This window comes from Diplotaxodon limnothrissa, linkage group LG14 (genome assembly GCF_057381915.1).
Source record: "Diplotaxodon limnothrissa isolate DT_005_m linkage group LG14, D_limnothrissa_male_GT1.1, whole genome shotgun sequence".
Taxonomy (NCBI): Eukaryota; Metazoa; Chordata; class Actinopteri; order Cichliformes; family Cichlidae; genus Diplotaxodon; species Diplotaxodon limnothrissa.
The window spans coordinates 36245975-36270126 of record NC_140609.1 but is presented as its reverse complement, the minus strand read 5'-3'; the positions used below and the strand labels follow the sequence as shown (position 1 = coordinate 36270126).

At 36.9% G+C, this 24152-nt stretch overlaps 2 protein-coding genes across 2 annotated transcripts; both read left to right on the top strand.

Moving 5' to 3' along the window:
- The first annotated feature begins 2063 nt into the window (after positions 1-2063).
- On the top strand, positions 2064-2944 carry LOC146619319 (claudin-3-like). Its single transcript, XM_085371107.1, has one exon. The coding sequence runs from the start codon at positions 2172-2174 to the stop codon at positions 2817-2819; it is 648 nt and encodes a 215-aa protein (XP_085227233.1). The 5' UTR covers positions 2064-2171; the 3' UTR covers positions 2820-2944.
- Positions 2945-14874: 11930 nt separating this feature from the next.
- On the top strand, positions 14875-22521 carry gipr (gastric inhibitory polypeptide receptor). The gene is made up of 14 exons (XM_085370424.1): positions 14875-14928; positions 15521-15617; positions 15823-15930; positions 17426-17544; positions 17814-17920; positions 18230-18383; positions 18723-18882; positions 19031-19091; positions 19409-19478; positions 19707-19795; positions 20649-20787; positions 20892-20933; positions 21429-21521; positions 22336-22521. The coding sequence occupies exons 1-14, from the start codon at positions 14875-14877 to the stop codon at positions 22519-22521; spliced, it is 1479 nt and encodes a 492-aa protein (XP_085226550.1).
- The last annotated feature ends 1631 nt before the right edge of the window (positions 22522-24152 follow it).

The following is a 24152-nucleotide window of genomic DNA, read 5'->3' as shown; positions in this document are numbered from 1 at the left end:
AAAAAACATCTGCTCTTTTATCATATCTTTGCCATCATGGTTGAGGAGAAGAGCCATTTCTTAGAAATTGGTATCGCTCTGCTTTCATGTTCAGAAGGAAATTCCATATTCTGTCTTGGTATATTGTCATGTCCTACATTTTAAGTGCAGACATGTTGCTGTTGGAGATTAACAACTTTAAAGTTCTATTATTTGCAGTCCAAATTTAGAGAGTTTATTCATTTATATGCCTGAAGTTTAAATTGTGTTGATTACGCATTTTTAAATACACATAAATGCTTTGATTAGAATAAGGTGTCATTGTGTTCTGTCTGTATCTATCTATATGCTTTTTTACATCTGTTTCTCTGGAATGTTTTCTTGGTTTACATGTTTTTAATGCCCTTTTTAAACAAACCTCTTGTGATGATTTTGACTGTTGACAATGAGCCCTCACTGTTGAAAATGACGGATTGCTAAGGCTTCAAGATAATCTATTTATCTGTCTATAAAGGATCCTGCAGTTAATGTAAAAAATAATCAATGCGTGACTATGACTGTTTTAAGTGATTGCAAAAATTTAAGTTAAAAAGTATAAAGGGCAGGAAAAAAAAGAGTGTAAGCAACAAATACATGAAATTAAATGTCAATCAAAATAATCGATGTCAGTGGGTTTTGTTTTTTTTAAGAAATCCGAGGTGTACGATGATCTTTGGATGAATGTTACTGTGAGATAGGGTATGCAGTGTAAAATAAAATAAATAAAAAATAAGTGAATGTGAATAAGCGAACACCCAAAAGAAGCTTTTTCTTCCTTTTTACTTTTTTGAGAGTGAGCTATCTGGTATATCAACATTTGAGAAAAACCATGCAAAATACACACATTAATAATATTTCATAGCATCAACGAAGTAATGTATGTTTTGACTTTTTCAAAATCTAGTTGCTTCCATCATTGGCTGAGAAGCAGTGCTCTATTACACAGCAGTTATATAAACTAATGGTAATGATATAAAATTAACCAAGTCTCTGTTTGATGGTAGACTGGTCAATTATACTCTACTGTTCATACTAAAATGAGAATGTACTAATTTAGAACAAAAATGGTCAAGCTTGATATTGTAGGGGTGTAAAGAAGAACAATGTCATTAATTTTGCACACTCAGATTCATTAGACAACTCAGAGTCTCTGTCACAGCACTTATTCATCTCCCTGTCTCCCATATGTCTGCAGGCTCTGTGATAACAAGAACCACTACCTTGTCTTACACACATACAACTATCTGAACTCTCACTCCAAACAATGAACCCATTTTACTCCTGGGTTACAGAGTGCTGGGGGATGGGGGCATTCTTAGGGAGACAGTCTTGGACGAAAAGAAATTCAAGGACATTCTACAGACAGATGGATTCATTAAGACTCATAAAGGTTAACAGGACTGCCAGGTGAAAGCCAGCCTCATAAGTCTACTCTTTGTATGTGTAAGGATTTAACTTCAACCGAGGTAGTCTGTGCTCTCGTAAAGCTGCAGAGAATCTTCACTCCCTCGCTTAGGAGAAGCAAGGGCTTTTGCAGTGATTATCAGGAGAGTAACAGTTTGTTTTGGAAGTAGTGAGACCAGAATTCTTCATTTATCAGGCATTTCAAAAAAAGCAACATGATATCACAGAGGGAAGGCTGGGCTGAAGGTTTATCAGCTTTAAGAGCAGCTGCAAAGTGAAAGGAAAGATTTCACTGGTTTCACAAAATTTCATTACATAAACGTTTTCTGAGAAGGTAAAATTCCATTTATATTCTTTTTTTAATAAGTTTGCTTGACAACAAAGATCTTTTTTTCTTCCCATACTTTTGTACATTAAACTTAAAACACTTTTAGCTGTAAAAGACCTCTTTGTGGTCAGGCCCATTGTGAAGTTGGCCATGTAAGCCGATAGCAGAAAGACTTGAGTGTCCAGGTAATCCCTCCCCTTTTAGTGATGTCAGCTTCATCACAGACTCCTCCCCTGCACCTGACCAGCCTTATAAAATCAGCTCTAGTGAAGTCGAGGTGAAAGATCATCACACACCAATGCGAGGCCTGAAATTAACCATACCTGGCTCTCTTCTCGGCTCTTCTCCTGTATTAGATTTCTTTTCTGGGATCTTACCTCAGGTGTGACATTCAGCAGGAAAAGGAAAAAGGACCCTCAACATGTCTATAGGGCTGGAGTTGATTGGCATTTCCCTCTGCATTATAGGATGGCTTATTGCCATTGTGTCTTGTGCCCTCCCGATGTGGAGGGTGACAGCCTTCATTGGCAGCAACATTGTGACAGCTCAGATCATTTGGGAGGGCCTGTGGATGACTTGCGTGGTCCAGAGCACTGGACAGATGCAGTGTAAGGTGTATGACTCTATGCTCGCCCTCTCCCAAGATCTTCAAGCTGCCCGAGCTCTCACAGTCATCTCCATCCTGTTAGCAATCCTGGCTTTGCTCATTGCTATTGCTGGGGCCAAGTGCACCAACTGCATTGAAGACGAGGCATCCAAGGCCAAAGTGATGATCATCTCTGGAGTCTTCTTCATTGTATCCGGTGTCATGCAGCTCATTCCTGTCTCCTGGTCTGCGAACACCATAATCAGGGATTTCTACAATCCGTTACTCACTGATGCCCAGCGGAGGGAGCTGGGGGCTGCAATGTATATTGGCTGGGGAGCCGCTGCACTCCTGATTCTGGGCGGTGGACTGCTCTGTTTCTCCTGTCCGCCTCGTGAGACACGATACAACCCTTCACGAATGGCTTATTCTGCCCCACGGTCTGTCGGTGGGCCAGGTTTAGAAAGGAAAGACTATGTATGATCCAAAAAGAAAAAGAAAAAAAAACAGTACTCAATCTTGAACTTGCTCACCCCATCAAAGTGAGATTGTCTTTAGACGAAGAGCTCATAAAAAATGAGAACTGTTCAATGAGGGATGCATTTGATTTTGCCTGTAATATTAAGTATTTTTGTGATGGACCTTTTGCTTTTCAAGAGACTGAAAAAGGATGAAAGAGACATGTCTGTGCATATCTTAGTACTCCATCTTTTTCAGATTAATATTGTTTATTTTTTGTTACTGTTACATTTTATATGGTACCAACTTCTTTACATGTTTACAAAGAAAGTTTTTTTCCCCACAAGCCACCACTGCCACATTCATACTAAAGCATCCCTCTGTAGAAAATTTAATGATTTGGTGTGTTGAATAGCACACAGAGGTAAATACTGTAGAAACAATATCAATAATGACCTGTACCAGCCAAGACAAATGTTAACATGCATTAAATGGAGTTTCTTTTACATTGTGGAAAGGGTGAAAGTCTGCTGAGAGACTGGAGGTTGCAGGACACACAGTGTCCACAGTGTGTACTGAGAATAAAAGAACATGGGTTCTGAGGCAACTTGTCACTGAGCTAATCATGCTGTATTACATGATGAATATGTATTTTTCAATGGCCTTTTTTTCTAAATAAAATGACTTTTTAAGATTTTACCCCTTTCTTTAAAAAAAATGTTTTCATCAAGAACATAAAAAATGCTTTTGTTAATCTTTTAACAGCATACAGACTCTTGCATGAGTCAGTAAACCAGTAACAAAAAAGGAAGGTGTGTGTTCATGAGAGTAACCCTGATATTCAATCCTGAGATATAAATTACCTCCAGCTGGCAGCTTTACCACATACGCTCTAAACAATTAGCCACAGGATCAGTTAACTGGCAGAGGTGAGAATGTGAGCACAAAACAGTGGAGTCATTCCAGGCAAGTTGCATTTCTTTTATTTCTTGTTGCTACACCTGTTTGCAGGTAGTACCCATTAACAACACACACCTTCACTATACGTCACGTAACAGGATGTAAAGAAATATCTTTGGTACAGCAGCTAAGACAAGTTAACTACAGCTAATAGCTTGAATAATTAAATAAAACAACGTCCTTCATGAAGTAAAATTATCTGAAATCAAAATAAATACTACAAAACAAAATAAAAATGCATGTATAACACTAAAACAAAGTAAAATATTTCAAATTTATGAAAGTAAAAACAAGATTTAAAAGTGTTCACCAATTGCAGTAAAACTTTAACTTCTCCTCAATCTTCTACTACCTAGTTTTTCATTTTGTCTCTTTATTTAATAAAAACATGCAGCAAAGGAGCACATAGTGATCTTAACTCAGAAGCTTAAAAAAACTCCTACCAACTAGAATTTCCATGCAATGACAGACATCCTTTTCAGTGTAGTTTCAAAACGCATGCAAACACATCTGAGGAAGGCAGGAATGTTAAAAATTTATGAATATCTCACAGTAAATATGGAAGAGGTCCCTTGGTGCTGTATCATGTTACTGACTGCTGTCTCTTAGTCCTATACATTCAACAATGGACAAGGAGCTGCTTGACATCTGGTCACAATCCCTGTAACCACAGGTTAGAGCTCATTTAAATTAAAAGTTCTTTTAAACTAATTGAGATTAACTTTTTGTATAACTGCATTATAATAGATGTGGGCATCCAAACACATCCCTCTCAAATGGCTAAAATATTAAAGTTTCAGACATTTACAAGAAATTTTCTTTAAACTTGAAAGTTTTAAATGAAATAAATATCAAATAAATAAAACAAATGAGCTCTTTTCTCAGACATGTGACAGAGGATCATCATCTAAAGTTGTTTACCACTGAGCACCATTTCCCGTGTGTTGTTCCAGTGACTGGTCTAGGAGCCTCGGGCATGTTTGGCTGCTGTTAATCGGTGATTTACACACAGGTGCACTTTAAACCATTCTAAGATCAGGTACCACACTTTAGCGATGGAAAGAAGTGAAATGAAATTAATCATTTTTATTTGAAGGAGAATTATTTTTGACGAGAAGTATAAAAGGAGTCAAGTATCAGCTTAAAATAATACTTATTACAAAATCAATTCTTTATTTGCTCTGCAAAATATAAAGTCCTACTAAGAGCCCTACTCCCAGCTGGTGAATTACAACACAGAAACTTTATAAAACTAGTGATTAACTCAAAAAACAAATTCAAAATAATACCATAAATAAACAGGGAAAAACCCAGGGAGTTGGAATTGAGAAGCAAACGGGGACCAACCAACCCCAGAGTTCCTGAGGGTCTAATAAAACTGTATCTAATCAAATACCTAAACCTGGATGAGTGGGGGGAAAGAAGAAAGGGCAGTCTGTGAGTGTTTCTGGTCATGCTCTGCTGGCTCTAGCCAAACTCTGGTCACATGACCGAAACTGGGGAATGTGAAGGACAGTGAGGTTGCCTGGCACCTGGAGGCAGAAAAGGAAAACAGCCCCCTTCCCTGATAATTACACAGACTCACTGTGTCCACTCACTGTGAACAGAAACTCACCAAGATTCCTACCAGTAACAGCAAGAAATGCAAATCCAAAGCACAACAGATCCACATATAAATGATAAAACAATGAGGATAACAAAGTTAGTGAACCAACAAAAGAAATTCTGTTAATCTTCAAGAAACATTTCCTACCTAAATTTAACACTTTTTTATCAGCTAAATTTATTATTAACAATATGGCCAGGATGAGAAAGTTGCCAAAATCTTACTTTGCAGAAACAAGAGCAGGAATGGAAAAAAGGAGAGCAAAGCCACTAAATGTTTCCAGTACTGGAAGTAAACTTTACAAGTTTTAAATCAAATGTACTGTGGCTCCACTGGGCATAGCAGAAAGAGGACATTATCAAAGGCAGATCACGTGTGTATCTGCAAAAGTAAAAACAAACACAGGACCTGGTGTTAGCAATCACTGAAGTTTCCGTTTAATGGATCAATGCTCAGCACAAAAACCTTGGCTGCAGTATTCTCAGGAGCATCTAAGGCTACGTCCACACATACAAAACTACGTTTTTCGGGTTTTGTTCTTAAAAAAATCCAGTCTAAATGTGCAGTTTTGAAAAAATATTGCTAAATAACGCTAAAAACAAAATGTGTGCCGATCAGAAGTCTAGAAGTCTGGGAGGGAAAGACTGAACAGGGTTTTGTACCCTCACAAAACCTTAAGTACTTTTGAAAAGTTTTCCTGGAAAAGCAGTTAATTTTGTGTTACTTTTGTGTTACTTTTCAAGTGTCTTCAACATTTCAAATGTTAATGTTAATTAATGTTAATAACTAAAGACAGTATTTTGGTTGGTGTCGACTCACAACTTAGGAATGAACAAAATGCATACAGCATACATAAATTTAAAAAAAAGTAAAAAGTAAATTTATTCAAATTTTCTCCAGAACTGGAAACCCACATTGTATAACAGGGAAAATCCTGGAAGATAACATCATGCCATCAGTGAGCCAGCTGACTCTTGGGTTTTGACAGAACTGCCAACAGGAAAATGACCCCAAATAAGTCCCAAAGTTTCACACTTTGTTTAAGTTGAGGGAAATCCTATTGATATAATTTAACAAAGATATTTAAACCACTCTTGTGTAAGTTGAAGTAAAGCTAGCAGAATGCAGAATCGGGTTTGAATAACTTTGTGTCTGCACATTCATGTGGCACTTTTTTGATGCTATCAGATCTATCTAAAGTTCAAGAATAGTGTCATAATTGTCTTGCTGTGTTATGATTGCACTGTGTGGAGTTTAGAGTGTTTATTTTGGGACCTATAGCAGAATCCAGGATATCAAAATAAAACCATAAACCAAGCCTTAAATGCTGGTAAGTTCAAGGAGTAAAAAAAAAGTCCAAAAGTTACAAGGAGCAAATCCAATCCAAAATGACAGAAATCACTAGGAACATAGAGAACACAGAGCTAGAGCGCATACAGCTATGAGGACAACTCAACATTTAACAAAAAAAAACAGCGACAATATATACATTAGAGGTATTGATGGAAGTGGAAATAGGTGGGGAACTCAGCTGCAGACAATTAACATAACAAGACAGAGTTGACTCAACACAAGACAAAAGGGATCAAAATTACCAAGGTAAAACCTGTTTCCTCATTCAAACCACTGAATGAGGAAAAAAGCTTAACTTGACACAAAGGGACACTGAAAGACAAAGCACAACACAGAAATGAGACGGGAACCAAAATCAGACAAAGGGGAACTTAATACCTCCAGAAAGTCACAGTAGCTTTACAGAATACTTTTAAACACAACTGAATAAAAACAATATGTTGATTAAAAGTAAACTAAATACAGACCAATATTCCAAAAGAAACAAACCTCACACATAAATCATTATCAAACCAAAAAACATGCTGTACTAAAAATTCCAACCCCTGATCTATGACGTGTAATGTGATTACTGTATGTTGTAGCCTTTTTTTTCTCAAGATAATTTAACTTTGATGCCTCATAATAACAATCTGCCATTAGTGTGATTGTTTCACTGTCATATAACAAAGGCCTACAGCATGTAGATCCCACAGCAGGACCTACATATTTGCACTATAATGATAATAATAATATATGAAAGGTCTCGTGGAATGAAACTCATAAAAGCTGCTGGAAATGAGGGTACCTTATTCAAAATAAGAAAACTCATGATCCACTCTGCAACAAATGGAGGAGGCCACCAAGGTGAGTGACAGGGAGAGCAATTTGTGGACATGAACCCTCTAGCACAGCATGAAAAGCCCACTATCACCAATGTGGGTTTTAAAATAGATATTGAGCTTGACAGTCAAGTGAGAGTAGTAGTGAAATCCAGCTTTTATCAGCTGAGGCAACTGGCCAAAATTAAACCTATCTTGTCAAAAGATGATTTCAGAACAGTAATCCATGCTTTTATTACAACTCCGCTGGATTACTGTAACTCCTTGGTATTAGCCCGTCATCCTTGTCGGGTCTTCAGCAGGTGCAAAATGCTGCCGCACAGCTTTTAACTGGTGCACAAAGCATATTACTCCCGTTTTACCCTCACTACCTGCCTATTCATTTTAGAGTTAATTTTAGTCCTTTTATTTGTTTTTAAAGCCTTAAATGGTCTCGCCTCACTCTACCTATTTGAGCTACTGAACCTGGAAACCCTTTCTTGGTCTCTTAGATCAGCTGACCAGTTGTTGTTGGATGTGCCGAAGACGCAAGACTTTTGAATCTGGTTTGAAGGCCCGCTTTTTCAGTTTGGCTTTGAAGCCAGTATAGAAATGTTCATTTTATTTGGATTTTATTGTTTTTCTGATGTTGGTGTTCTATATCATTTACGGTTGTTGTATTTTTATTTATACTATTTATATTAATATTTTTTCTTATTCTATTTTCAGCACATTGGTCTGCACTGGCTGTTTTTAAAGTGCTTTATAAAAATAGATTGCTTGGCTTTATTTGTTGAACACAGCTGAAAAAAGGAGGTTTAGGTCCATATAGCTGCACAGGATTTCTGAAGGGATTATAAGTAATACTGAGGTTTATCTTGACCAAGAAAGTTCCAACGAATTTGAGGGTGGATGGTTGTGCATAAAGGTACAGGGTACAATTCACTGGAATCTTGGCCTATTAGTTCATTGGTGAAGTTGATTTGAAATGGAGCAGATAAGAGAATTCCTCCCTTTTACATTCCAGGATAACCTCAGGCAGAGCAGAGATAAGCACTGCTCACTCCTCAGTTCTTTGGAAGAATAAAACAGGTTGAAGCCAGTTTGGCGTGGTAGTGGAATAACGACAGCGGAGAACAGTTGTAGTTGCAAAAAAAAGAATCTCAACCACAACAAGAATGGAGATGATTGGCTGAGAAAATGGGGAGTCTTTTTGATTCATAGACCAAGTAGCAAAGCACTTAAGAGTGATATCATGTCAGTAGACAGACTGCTACAAATCTGACACTCTCTGTGTGAGTCAGGAGATCGACTTAAGTTCTTCTCAGTTAGATTTGAGGATCCTGGTTTTACAGTTTAAAGCGGACTTTGACTCAACAGATTAATTCCTTATATATTGATATTTCACTTTATGGTTCGGGTTAGTTTTGATAATAACTGTCTATACCAAATTTTGAATTATAGTTCTATTTAGAATGTATAAATAGCCTAATACTAGGTAAACATGGCAAGAACATTCTGAAATTTGGGGGATTTGTTATAATAACCATATATAACCATTAGAGCTGATAACAAGGCCCTTACTGCTTTATCATAAAAAATCATAATATCTCTAATTATCAATAACAATTCATGCAATTGCAATTAACACTTAAAACGTGCTTGTTTTACAGTAGTCCTTTTAGTCAAATCAGTGGGAATCCTTGCATTTGTGGGACTTGTTTCCCACATCCTGCAGAATGGCAGTTTAGGTACCATTATAGCAGCAAGACCCCATCCCCCACACCTCTTTTGGTCTCTTTTTTTACTCTCAGTTATTTTTCAGGTAATTTAATCTCAGTTACCTCAGAGTAAATATTTTTAATTTTCTTGTTTTTTATATTATTTAGTTACATTGCACGTGTTTGTACTTACAGGTGTAGCTCTACTCTCTGTGTCAAGGTTTTCTCAGTCAAGACACCGTCTAACATATTTATGACCTCTATTTCTTAGCTGCATGTGCACCACATGTGAGTAAATTTGTGGCCTCTTCACAAAGAAAGTGATACGGGCTACACTGACAGCTAAGTTAAGCGGATGTGCTGTGCTCTGTGCCCTCATGGTCCTAAATGCGCAAACTCCTTGTCACTTTTTGCTTCTATTGCTCGAGCAAATGTGCTTCATTGAAATTGTGCCCCAGAGCACAGCCTACTTGTTGTGAGCTGCACTTTGCTTAACGCAGTGGCAAGTCATCAGACATAATGGATTTGCTGTTGTAGTTTTGTATGTGAGGGGCCCTTTATGCTGTTGAGATTCCCCCCATGATCCTTCAAAGACCTGCAGGTGCCTTTCTCTCTGGGCATCTGGGGAAATGCAGTTTCCTCTCAAAACAGTATTTATACTCTATTTAAATTTGACCTGAATTGTATGGAAGGGTTACATTTTTGTTCTTCCTCGCTGTAAAATTACTGCAAAAATAAATCTGTCACATTTAAAAGTGTGTCCTGGACAAACACCTAGAGGGGAAAAAAATAGAATTCTGCCCTCTGGTGGTTGAAAATAAAATTAGCAAGATTTGTCTTTATTTAAGAAAAAAATCAAAGTTGGTACACTACTCTCACCACTGGTTTTATTCTGTGCAGTAATTATGAATAGACTGTGTAAGTCAGTCAAAAAATTTAGGCATGCACATAATAAACGTAATAAAGTAAGATACACAATTCTTATAGTTTAATGTAAAGATATACAAGGCTTAAAAATAGCAGCATATAGACCACTGTTAGCGCTTTTAAAATGTTTTATTTAGTCTATTAAAATATACCAGAATTATAAGTCCCCCAGTAAGACCATACCTTTTCAAAGAAGGACCTAGTTGGATCGCATCCAAGAAAAATGCCGGTTGAACAGAAAATGTTGCGTAATTGTCACGGTTCTGGGTCAGTTTTGACCCAGTATTTTGAGTTTTCATGTTTTGGTTTGATTTTGTATTTTTGGTTATCTTCTTGATGATGATGCTGATGATGTTCTATGTTCCAGATTATTCTGGTTAGGTTTAGTTCTTCCCGTGTAAGGTCCGTGTTTCTTAGTCTGCGTCCTTGTGTATTGTTTCCTGTTTTATTTTGAAGGATTGTATCTTATGTCAGTGCGTCCAGCTTCGCTCCCCCTGTCTCGTTAGCCCTGATCTCTCCCAGCTGTGTCTCCCTCCTATCTTCCATTCCCTGATTACTTTCCTGTGTATATTAGCCCTGTGTTTGCCCTTGCTTAGCGTCGCACCCTCAGATTTATTCCTGTGTGTTCCAGTTTGCGGTTTCATGGTTTGGTTCGTTTTGTTTGGTGCCAGCAATAAAGCTGTGGTCTTCAGTTACATTTTCGTCTCAGAGTTCTGCATTTGGATCCACATCTCCACCTGCCTGCACACACAGCCCTGACAGTAATGTTTTCTATTAGAAAGGCTAAATGCAAACTATATATTATACAGTTTTCACCAGCAATGGGGAAACACCTGTGTGAAGTTATGAGACTTTGAGCTTTGTTTGCATAAGATTTTCAATAGTGAATGAACACTTCTTCATGTACAATGTACAGCACATAGTTGACATTGCACATATAATCCACCTTCACAACTGTAGACTTGAAGTCATTTCCTGAAAGCACTATCAGCTCACAGCACCCATTTATTTCATGTTGTTACAATGTTTCTGCGAGAAAATGCTATCACCGTTTAAATGTTTCTTACATAGTAAACATCAAAGTGATTTATTGTAAAATCAGTCATTTCATTTTTGCTGATCTTTATAACACCACAGGTATTTTGTACAACATCCATGTTTCCATGTTCAAACCTTATACTGGATTGTCTGTGGTGCAGTTAAAACCAGGTGGCCTGCAGTTTTTAATGCAGTTCAATTATCTATCTGAGAAAGGCCCCAGCAGAGCCGTGGACGGGCTCCGACTCCGCTGAACACAGCAGACAAGAATAAACAGTTCAAACTTAAGACAAACATGTCAGGTATACACAGTCTTCTAACTGAGTGGCCTCTTAAGACACAGCAGTCAAGACATACAATAAACTTATTGGATAATTGAAAATGTTTCAACAACTTTTTGCATTTTTCAGGAGCTGACATGACTGAATTTTGTGACAGGGGGTGCTGCAGCACTCCTACTTCCCACAGAGATGTGATTGATTAATTTTCAGTACATGCATTTATGACCGAATGCACAACCCTTGATAACCCAGGAAATTAAACACATGAGTTTCAACTTCTATTCAAGCTTCATTCCAACAACAGAAGCATTTGCCGTAGAGTTTTCTCACAAAAACATGAAATGAACGGGTGTCGTGAGCTGATAGTACTACTACTTAGTGGCTGCTGTTAAGGAATAATTGCTATAATCTCAATACATGTTCTTAATTGTAAATTAAGCTAGGCATTGTGTGCAAAACCTTTCCCCAGCTAGCTAAAAATGGTACCTTTCTTTTTACAACTTCCATAGTTAAAACCACAAATGTTTCTTTCCTGTTTTTTTTTTTTTTTGTTGTTGTTGTTTTTTTTACAGTGACAGCTAGACTATCACGCCACATTACCCTGCATTAGTGTAATAAACAGTTTATCTCTCTTTATCTTTTAGGTTTAAATATTTTTCTTCAGATATTTGGCAGGAGTAGGTATACTTAATATAACACTTAATATATCAGAATCAGAATCAGAATACTTTATTCATCCCGAGGGATATATACCTCACAGGGTAAGTACACAATTTAATATAGTACAGTATTAATTAATATAGTTTAAGTAATATTTACTTGAAATTAACAAAAACTAAATAAAACCAGAATCAAGCAACCCCTTGATGACAACACGTGTGATAGCCTCCAGCCCCCTTTCGCTATTGGAAAGGCAGTTAAGGCAATGGATGTATAGTTTCTAACATTCATTCTGGGGGTTTGCTAGTGATCCCAATCTCTCCTCCGAGGCTGGTAGGATACAAATTACTGAAGGTTAAGAAACAGAGAGAGAGATACAGAGCGAGAGAGAGAGGGAGAGAGAAAGGTGGGATTTGCTGGCAGTCATCAGAGGGAGGTCGTGTGTGCGCTGATTGGATATAAACACTGGCATAATATGATTTCTGCTTCAAGGAACAGTTCCCGCTGACTGATTTAGACCTGTTCAACATTCGTCTCTTTGACGGAGAAACGTGATTTTCCCAGAGGTGAGGTATGTTTCGACTTTTTAATTGTGTTTACACAAGACAACTTGTGCCTTGCGTTTTATTCTTTTTTTTGGGAGGGGGGCAGGAGGGACTGCGTCATATTTCTTTGTTTAATAGGTAGCTCCTAATAATTATCAATCCTTAATTATAATCGTCATGGCAATGTCAAATGACAAAATTATTTCAGAGTGTTGTGTGAGTGTTTCCATAACCAACAGCCTTATGTTGGCTTATGTCCACAGATCCTGTGTTGATTTGTTTTCTCAAAATTTCTCCTTCTAAAGTTGATTCTAATCAGTCTAATGGTTGTAGAAACCGATAAGCACACTGAGTTCCTGACCTCTGACCTCCATGGAGTGGAGTTGGAGTAATATCAAAAAAGACAATAATAGTTCATTAAATTCTCCAATGATCTCTCAGCCTTAGAGTCATATAAAATAACAAATGAATGCAGACAAGTTCACCAATTAAGAATTAACAGTATTTTTAGATAGTGATAGTTTAAAATCTTTTTGCCACAGTAATGGCATAAAATATTATTAAGACTATTGTTTCAGTTCACAGTAACAGCATAGGGACCTTGGCTGGATATTCCTCAGGTCCTCTTGAAAGAATTCGTAGAGTTCCTTCAAATCAGTTGGTTTCCTGCAGAATCCAGGATCATCAGTTTTATTGGATGTGTCACCTCTTTCCTGTAAAGGTCTGGAAAAAACCCAAACTGTCACCCTCAGATGAGTCCAAATTGGTTAGGATGTTCAGGAACAACTCAAAACTCCTGGAACACCAGCATGACAGACAAAGATTGAGCGATTTCCTAAAAATGACAAGAGGTATTTTTATAGGAGTAGGGGTGAGCTCTTCAAACCAAAGAACACTGCATCAGCTATCAAGCACGATGTTGGTACAATCCAAAAAGTGGTTGAATAATAAAGAAGGAGAACTACCCCCAAATTCTTCAGCTTCACCTCAAATCAGCAGCCAGAAAGTCAAAACTTTGACACAACTGAATATTCCAATGGGACAATGATCCCAAACACACATCAAAACTCGTGTTGGAATGGATAAAGTGGTTTAACATTAAATTTTTGCACCAGTCTTCCCAAAGCTCCAACCTCAACAATATTTAAAATTTGTTGACTGTACTTAAAGGCTGCTAGAGGTTAGGAAATCATTCAATTTAGATGAACTCTGCAAAGAAGAGTGGTCAAATATTTAGACAGAATTATGTCAGAAGCGTCTTGAAGGCAAACAAAACCATATGGTTTGGATGCAACTTTGTAAGGGATGTTTAACCAAATATTATTAGTGGGTGTATTGATACTTTTGTCTATGTGGATTGGAGAAAATCTAAAATAAATAAACTTAAGCAACCAATTCTTGTTTTTTAAGTCATTAGAAATGTATGGTGTACAATCGTTCCAAAAGGAACAGTTCAAAGAAATTATTAAAAGCCTAAAATGACCATGATATGCATGATGAGTGTATATGAGCTTTTGAACACAACTGTATGTGTTTCATCATGTGTGCAGTGAGAGAGAGAGAGCAAGCAAAAGCCTGCTAGTCCTGTTACATAAACTAAAACCTGTTGGGTGCAGCATCATGCGGGCTCATGTGTAGTTGTGTGGGTATTTCTGATGCTTTGGGGATCTTAATGTGTTTACAGAGTCACTTTATGGAGGCTCATCTCACTAATGAAGAAGAACAGCAAATTCCCACAGCTGAAATTACATGATGACAAGTTATTGTCATAGTTAAAAACTATAAATATAAATGAAAACACAACTATGCATTTGTGCCACAGCAAGGCAGAGCTCCACTAATATGTCTGTCAGTGGGGTTGACCACCACAGTTTTTTCTATTTTGCTGTAAAATTGTCCACAGCTGGTTACGGTGTAAGAGCATGGAGTAAATGGAAATCACTTTCATTTTTAGTTCTTGTTAGTCTTTGCATGCTGCTTCCACTTTTTAGATTTTTGGATGCAGATCAAATAGAAATTCGTTTAAAATCGTTCATGGGGTCAAACTGTTTTCTCTGTATTTACAGGTAGAGAATAGAATATGTTACACCACATCCTGATTTAATCTTTGTTTACTCACTAATGACCTCTGAGTGACCTTCTGTAGCTTTGTGATGACCTATGCATGGCCAGCCTGGTGCACCTCTGAATGATGAAGGCTTCTTACATATTCATCATCCTCTTTCTACTCGACAGGACTGTGGTAAAGTATTTTATTGTGCCAGCAATGACCAAACGATACCTGATACTTGAAAAAAAAGCTCTGTAGCTGTAGAACTGCAGCTGTACAACATCCAGTGAAATGCCAGTTTATTAGGCACTCTTTGCAAAAAGCCCTAGTGGGGATTACCAGAATGAATATAGATTGTGAACAGATAGTAAGCATTGGTCTAAGAGTATCCATAATAATGTTAAAAGTCTATAAAAGAAAAGCATGCAAAGGAAAAAAGTATATAGATGATTTTAAATCTCAGTCATTTGTAAGCCACAGAACTTGTGTCCTTTATCGTCATGTAATTTAAATGCAAGTGTTGACTAATGTAAAGCTAAAATATTGTCATATGTTCACTTTTGTATTTTAATATACCAATTTGAAACCAAAAGGACATTTCTGTTAGTCCTCATTTTCACATTCCACATTCAAAGAGGTGTTTGTGGGTTTAGACCTGGTTTAAGGGTTAAAATTGGTATTAGGCTTAAGTGGTTGGGTCTGACTGAGGGTACAGGTTGGGTTTAGTATTTAGTGGCTATAAATGATCATTTCAGGTAATTTGTGTGTATGTGTGTGTGTGTAGAGTATATCAGCGAGGACTGTTGAAGATATGGTGGCAGAATGGATCCGCTACAGAAATGAGTGTCTGGTCAGGATGAGCGCAGAACCCGGACCAGACGGTAATCCACACATATGCTCAATAATCATATTAATGCTAAAACATACATTAATTAGATTTAACGCTTAAATATAATCCATTAATTTAAGCGTTAAATCATTTAATTTAGAATAAATGTGCAAACATGGTGAAAGTTTTATAGAACATTCATCCATCTCACCGACTGATTATAAAACACAATTCATTCATTCTTATTCTGTCTCCAGAATTGGTATGCAGTCGTATGTTTGACGAATATGCTTGTTGGTCAGATGGACAACCCAACTCTACAGTCAAGGTGCCCTGCCCCTGGTACCTACCTTGGTACAACCAAGGTAGGTACCAGGTTGCAAACACACATATATAGATACATTTAGGTAAAGGTTTTTTTTGTTTTTTTTTACAATTACACATTTTCCTGCATTTTTTCCCAGCACACCACAACAATGAGTTTTAAATGAAACAACTCAGATGTGACTATGTGACTTGCAAACCTTTAGCTTTTAGCGATTCAATTCAAATAGCTTAATAAAAAACTTTATTAACTGTTTTGGAATTACAGCCATTCAGAAGCTCAAAAAATAATTGGACTGACAAACACTTTCATGGCCATGTGAGAGCTGTTCCCTTGTTATGTTGGGATAATTTAAGCCGATAAAAGATTGTTGATTTTAAGTGTTGAACTTGTATTTGATAACTGTTCATTACAATTCTCAATATGAGGTCCAAAGAGATGAAGGTGACAGACATGGTGGCCATCATTATGACAAAATAAAAAATAAAAAACCCAAAATAAACCTATAAGAAAGACGGCAAAACTTTAAGTGTGCCAAAAGAAGGAACACAGTATAGAACTCAACAACATTAAAAGGTCAGAAAGACCACAGAGCATAACTAAGCTGGATGAATGCAGATTAGGTACCATTGTAAAAGTCTACAATTAAGAGCCACCTTCTGATACAAACTGATACACATGAAAGAGCCGGCACAGTTTTGGAAAACCATTGATATTTGGAGAGATTAAACCAAGATTAATTTGTACCAGAATGATGGGAAAACAGAAACAGTTCAAAGCATACTGCATTATCTGTCAAATATGGAGGCCATAACGTTATGGCATGGGCATGTATGGCTGCCACTAGAACCGGGTCACTGGTGGTTACTGATAACTGCTGATTACTGATAAAATGGTGGTGACTGCTCTTAGAAGAAGCAGGGATAATTCTGAAGTGTACAGGGCTATTCTATTTGCTCACAGTCATTGCTATTCAGACAATTTCTGCAAAACTGATGGGGCCGTACTTCACAGTGCAAATGGTTAGTGATCTAAAATATGCTTTAAAAGCAACCCAAGAGCTTCTCAAAATAAAGAAATGGGATATTCTTCAAGTCAGTCGCCTCAACTAAACACACCAGAGCAAAGCAGCTTTTCCGTTATTCAGTAAAAAACTGAATGCAAAAAGACCTAAAACAGGCAGCAACTGAAGATGGCTGCAGTAAAAATCTGGCAGAGCATTTCAAGAAACAAAATCCACTATTTGGGCATGTCCATGGGTTCTAGACTTCGGTGACTTAAATGACTACAACTGATACTTATTCAAATATTCAAAACAATACTTCTATCCAATGTCCAAATAAGTGACTGTATTTTAAACCCATGTTAAATATTTGATTTTAAAATCTGCTGTAGTGATGTACAGATAATAAATGATTAAAAAAAATATCGCTATCCAAAAACACATGGACATAGCAACAGGCTATATACACACAGATAAAAGCATTGTTTTAATCACAGGCATGTGTTTTAGCCTCTTTTCTGTTTTCCTGTAGTGCGTAGTGGCTTTGTGTTGCGTGAGTGTGGCCCTGATGGCAAATGGGCCACCAGAAACTCCAGTCAAACCTGGAGGGATCATTCTCAGTGCCAACCTGAGGACAGCCAACAGGAGGAGGTATGCCAGGAGCATATGGGAAAATTGGTCAGAAAATAATTAATCAGAAAACTGTCACCAAAGTAGAATTGATTTAAAATTAATTTAAAAAGTGTGAAACTGCAAAATCAGTAGAATCAATGCTTTATTTTTCCATTTGAAAGTGCACAACTATTCTGAATAACAGATTTTAAAACAATTAGGGTTTAGTAAAAGGAAGTTACGTAGGTTCATATTTAGTGGCCTCACAGTAATAACCCACCCTTGTCTTTTTGTTTTCTTCTGTGTAGGAGAAGCAAATTATTATTTATGCCTGCTTTCGGGTCATGTACACAGTGGGCTACTCTCTCAGTCTGGTCAGTCTCTGTGTGGCTCTGATTATTCTTCTCTTTTTCAGGTAGGTAATCTGTCTCATACTCTAACATTTCTCCAAGTAGCATTTAAGCAGACTTTCTTCTCAAAACCAACTTTTCTTAACTAGAGCTGTGAAGCTCTTGCAAGTGCAAATACCATAACAACAATAATCCATGAAACATGGGGAAATTACATGAGCCTTAGCACTGCAGCTATAAGCTCTGTTGTTACAAAAAATTTGAAACGAAAAGTGAAATCAATCTCACTCTCTATGAGCCACATGTTTAGCAGGCTGACTTTGTTTTGTGATTATTATGTTTTTAACATTATTTAACCTTTGTGAAACTTGCAGTAAGCTCCACTGTACCAGAAACTACATCCACAGCAACTTGTTTGCGTCGTTCATTCTGCGAGCTCTCTCCATCCTGACTAAAGATGCTCTACTGGGTAAAACCTACCTGGAGTTCGCAGACAACAGGGAAATCTTTGAAGTGAACAGTAACCAGGTTATAAGCATAAAAACTTGTATTATTTCAGTGATACTAATATATGTGTCATTTCACAGATGACATAGTTGAATATATTTCACACCCCTTCCTTGGACCGCTTCATCATTCATGCGAGATAACATATAGTAATACTAAGTGATAATTAGTTATTAATTTGACTTTATAAATTGTTACATTATAAAATAAAAGTGTTCATTACCCGGGCAGTTTTTTTAATTTCCTCATATAGACTTAAGTATAGCCAGGGACTCTGAAGATTCATAACTGTTAGAAGTGACGTATACTTCTTAATTCTACTTTTTTGTATCTCCTCCTAAAAACACACTTAAATATTAGGCATTGTCCAGCTGCCTTGTGGCTCAAGTGCTGATGCATTACTGTGTGGGAGCCAACTACTACTGGCTTCTCGTGGAAGGCCTGTATCTGCACAACTTGCTGGCGCTGATGGCTTTCTCTGAAAACTGCTTTTTTGGTGGATATCTGTTGATAGGCTGGGGTAAGCCAAGGACACCAGACAAAAGTAGCTACATACAACACAAAGGAAATGAAGTAGTTAAAGGCTTGGCTCACATTATGGCAAAATTGGTTAGGTCAATCTCACAATCCTGAATTTTCTCTGCTTACCTGAACTGCCGTTGTTTCAGGCACCCCAGTGTTATTTGTCTTTCCCTGGATTCTTGTACGTTACATGTATGAAGACACAAGGTGAACTTTTAGTCTGACTTTTTTAATAATTATTTTGCTGACTTTGTGCTGCCTTGTACTTATTTGTATTCTTTTCTCGTCTCTTCTTTAATCTCTTAACTACACTCTACATCATAGCTTTAGTATATGTATGCAGTAGTTTTAACACCATTTTGTTCTGTAGTAAGTCTCCATGCTTTTACCGTGATAAAAAAAAGTGTTGATGTAATGGTAATATATACATAATGCATATGTTATTACAATGCATGAAGTCAGAATGGAGCACTTCAGTAAATAAAAACTGCTTATCATCTTCATGCAATGTCTGTGTTTTTCAGGTGTTGGGAAATAAATGAAAACATGGCTTACTGGTGTATAATCCGTATCCCTATTCTCCTGGCCATAATGGTAATAGACACAAATATAAAGGTTATAAAGTAAATTTGTCAGTATGAACAATCATGTGTGAGTTATGTGACCATAAACAGCCCTGTGACCTACAGGGGGCGGGGCACTCTGTACATCATAGTCACCTACATATCACCTCCAGCTTTCAAATTAAAACTAAAATGACTAAAATAATAATTACAAAATAAATATACTAATGAGTGTGTTTCTCTTATTTTATCTTTTCAGGTTAACTTCTTCATCTTTATTCGCATCATTCTGATCCTTATATCTAAACTGAAAGCCCATCAGATGAGATATACTGACTATAAATTCAGGTATGTAGATAACAACAAAGTAATGAACACTGACAATGACAAAAGATACGGTTTTTCTCGATCGCCGCAATTCTCACAGCAGAAAAAGTCATTCTGGCATTTTTCATAACATGTTGTCACATGCACCTGTGACACAGACTGACAGTATGTATTTCTATGTGTTCCAAGTAAACCTGTGAGAGTGTGTAAACTTCTGACAGTATAAATATTTGAACAAAACTTGAAGTAACTTGACTGGAAATACTAATACAGTATCCAGAGAAGTGAGAGCTCCAGAGAGAGAGTGTGCTGATGAGTTTTTTAGATTCAAGTTAGAAGTGCCTCAACACAGTAACAAATATCTTTAGTAGTGAAGTATGTGTAGTAACCATAGCATTGTGTGTAAAAACGCCTGGAATGTCTAATGTGGGTGAGGGAAAGCGTTACTGATTTGAGAACTGCATTATGTATAGTGAGAATTTTTTATTAGCACTAAGATGAGTGAAGGTGCTTTCATCTCCTTGTTGTCTTGACATAATTATCTAATGTTTGACCTAATTTGCTCACCTATCTTTAATTTAGTTTAATTTTAGGTTTTTTTCCTTTCGTTTTTGCTTAGCAACTACAAAAATCAGGTGAAAATAAAACATGAATTAACTAATTGATAGACTTTTTTGTAAGAATCTTGTGTGTAAGTGTAAAGATCAAAACTCACACATATACAGACAGTAATTAAGAGAAGACAAGTGAGGGAACTCTGTTACATCGCTTGACATAACCTTTGCCTACAAAAGCATATCACTGCTTCAGTGAGTTTAATAACAGTTCAACAAGTAAACACCAGGGAACATTTGATTCTCATGTTTCTCTCCAGACTGGCCAAATCCACATTGACCCTGATCCCTCTGCTGGGGATCCATGAAGTTGTGTTTGCGGCGTTTACGAATGTGCAAACAGATGGAGTCTTTCACAATATCAACCTCTTCTTCCAGCTCTTCTTGAACTCTTTTCAGGTATAATCAAGAATCTGCACCTAGATAATATTTACCATCATAATAATTTGCAGATAAAAGTAGCAAAACACTACTAAATGACCTCTAATACAAACTCTTTACAGGGTTTACTTGTAGCCGTCCTGTACTGTTTTGTCAACAAGGAGGTATGTAGCATGTGATGTGGTGGACAAAACAAACTTCTCATAATATTAATCATTACATTTTTGAATGAAGCCTCAGTTTAAGGTTAGAGCGGGGCTTGTTTAAGGTCAGCGTACAGGTTATAGTTAGCTGAATTGAATGGACAGCCGAGAAATTCATGTAAGTCAATGTAATGCCCATCTGGAGTGAAAAGGGACTAGGTGACACTAGAAAAGGTGCAGGCCCTCTTGGTCTTGATGTCGTTCATATGTTCTACAGTTTAAGAATCAAGACATGCGTCTCTTGTAAATGTTTTTCATGTTCAGCAGAGGATGTGTTACTCATTTTTTGCAGATTTTAGCTTTTGCATTTGAGATATTTCCCTTACTTGCAAACACTCTTTGCAGTGTTTAGCCTCTTCATTTTCTTAGTCGTTAACCCAGTCTCTAAGTCAAGTTTCCAAATTCAGTTCTCGTTATTATCCTATTTCAAGCTTCTTTTCCTCCCCTTTCTTACAGGTGCAAGCAGAAATAAAGGCTACATGGCAGAGGCTGAAGCTGTGGTTGACTTACCTAGATGAACTGAGAAATAGTGACAGTAACACACTGCAGGTGGGTGTCAATACAGTGTACATAGGAAGCCACCTCATTTAGCTAATCAGCATCATATTTAATCGTTATTTCCCCTCTTCTCACCGCCATCTTGCTTTAGTTGGTTGTGCTTTTTGTGGCTTTTATTGTTGCTCTTAGGTTTGTTTAAATAGGATCATGCATGTCACTTGCCTCTGCAGTGAGTGGAGTCAGGGGTCGCCTTAGGGAAATAAGGTCTCTCCTACTGTCACTGAAAGCTTTCTATATTGCCACTGCCTCAATTTAAAGTTTGCCAGCCCTCAGATAAAGGATAAATTTTGACCTGGGTCCAGTGGCAACCAGTGCCAATAACATGCTGTAAATGTAATAATAATAATAATAATGTAAAAAAAAAACTTATTTTACAGTGGTTTTTGCTGTGTTATTTATATAATTTGTGCATTAAAGAGAAACTGAAAACTTGCATAAAGGCTAATAAAACAGGCAGAGCAAAAAACATATGATTTATATAGGAATTTCTGTTTTGTAAGAGAAGGTAGCTAGTTATCCTTTGATTAGGGGCTTGCCTGTACCTTCACACTGTGCTGGTAAGTTTCTAGAAATTTTAATAAAACTGATGTTTCTTCAAATGTGATTATCAGCTAATATTTGAAAATAATACGTGCTGTAATATAAATATTAGCCTAGTCCTTTCCCAAGGCCACACATTTTGATTATGTGCCCATTTGTAAGCTATTAATCAGCACGATGCTTGTTCACTGACTCAGTGAAATAAAATTAATTAAAATGGTTTCTTCCTTTTTGTGCTTATAGTTGTGTTTACATTTTTATGCAGACTCCTGTCAGCATGCCTCCATCTTCCCAGTGTCACCATCTGTCTCTTTACAAGCTACCTGACGGCTGCCCAGAGGTCAGCCACCTCTCTCCTATGCCCCACACCTCTCTTTCACCAGCTCCTCACCCTCAGGTTCCCACTACTGACTGCTACGCCTACCACCAAGACAAGATGGGAGACAAATAGGTGAAAACTTCCTGGCATGTCGCTGCTCATACTAAGGATAGAGGAGAGGATGATGAGAAATTACATGAAATGTATTGCTAAAAAATTCAAAATGGTCTTAATATTTCTTAAATAATTTGAAACTTTAAGTAATTAGCATGTCCAATCAAGACACTCTTTGACTAAGGTCAAGATTTCACAGCACAAATGGCTTTCACAATCAGAGGGCTATATTATGTTATCCTCTGTAGGTGGATCTGTATTTAGGCATCAGGCATTTTTTTGACTGCTCTGTATTTCTTCAAGGCAACAGAGTGAATCTCAAGTATGACTCCCTTCTCTGAGCACTTGATTAAACATAAAATAAAACAGTGACATTGTCACTTTGTGGACAATTAAAGGGTCATATCCTGCAGCATAAAAAAGCAGTTCTCATTTTATTCACACAGAGGAAATAACTATTTTATTTCTTTTGCTATTCAAGCGGATGTGAATTTTTTTCAATTAACAATATTATCTATCTTACTGTGCACGGTTGGATCTTAACTCTCCATGCAGCCATCCAAGGTACTTTTGCAAGTTATTATAATAGCTCATTCAATTCCCCACAGAACATATTTAGACATTCATTTCCACTTTTATAATGCAACTGATAAATGAGAGCAATTAAGCAAAAAATGAATACTCAGAACAAGACTAATTGCATAAAAATATTACACTGGTAATGAAGGTAAAACTTGTTTGCAGTCATTTATTTAAAAAAGCAATGTGATGTGTTGGTCTTATTTGAACCACTTTGACTGTGTTAAATCCCTCTTTCAAAAAATAATCTGTCACTGTAAATGTGTGTAAAACTAACTTAAAATTGTAACAATCCAGATGAACAATCCAGTAAGGTTTTACTGGCACTGCCACCATCTAGTGACAGAAACAGAAAACACACTGTAAAAGGGAGAATTTCACACTCCTATGAAATCATGCAGGTTTAATGAACTGCTTATTTTGCTGGCAGTTCTACTGTTGAGTAATGTCTCAACTCTACATCATATACATAATTTGCTACAGGTTTTATTGAACAAAGTTATAGCATAGATTCTCTATTAGCATTATGTTCATTTCCATAGGGGAAAAAACAAAACAAAAACTACTTATGTTCTCTTTTTAAATACTAGTAAAGCAAATGTGGGAAAAAATGTTAGCTCCCCTTCCAAAAAAGGGGAGTAGGTGAGGTAATGTACATTTAAATTGTCGTTGTCTAAAAGTCAGATTTTGAAAGGTTAGTTAAATGTGACATTTGGCCTAAATATATACTTTTTGTTTTAGTCCAACTACTGCTGTGTTTTATGATATAAGATGTAACAGTGTTCGTGACTTTTCTTATCGATTTACTTTTAATAATATAGTGTTACTAGATATACTGTTTATATTCAAATGTCACAAACATACAGTGATTGTAACTGAAATAACATGAATAATAAAAAGACTAGTTGTAGAGTCTTGAGTGATGTGCTTATTGGACCAAGGAAGCGCGTGCTTTGACAGAGGAGTGAAAGGACGACCATTTTCAAAAAGAAGTGATGGTTAACGACACCAGCTGTCAGCCACTTACAATGCAATCTTCAGAACCCTACCAAGGGGATTAAAACCCCACT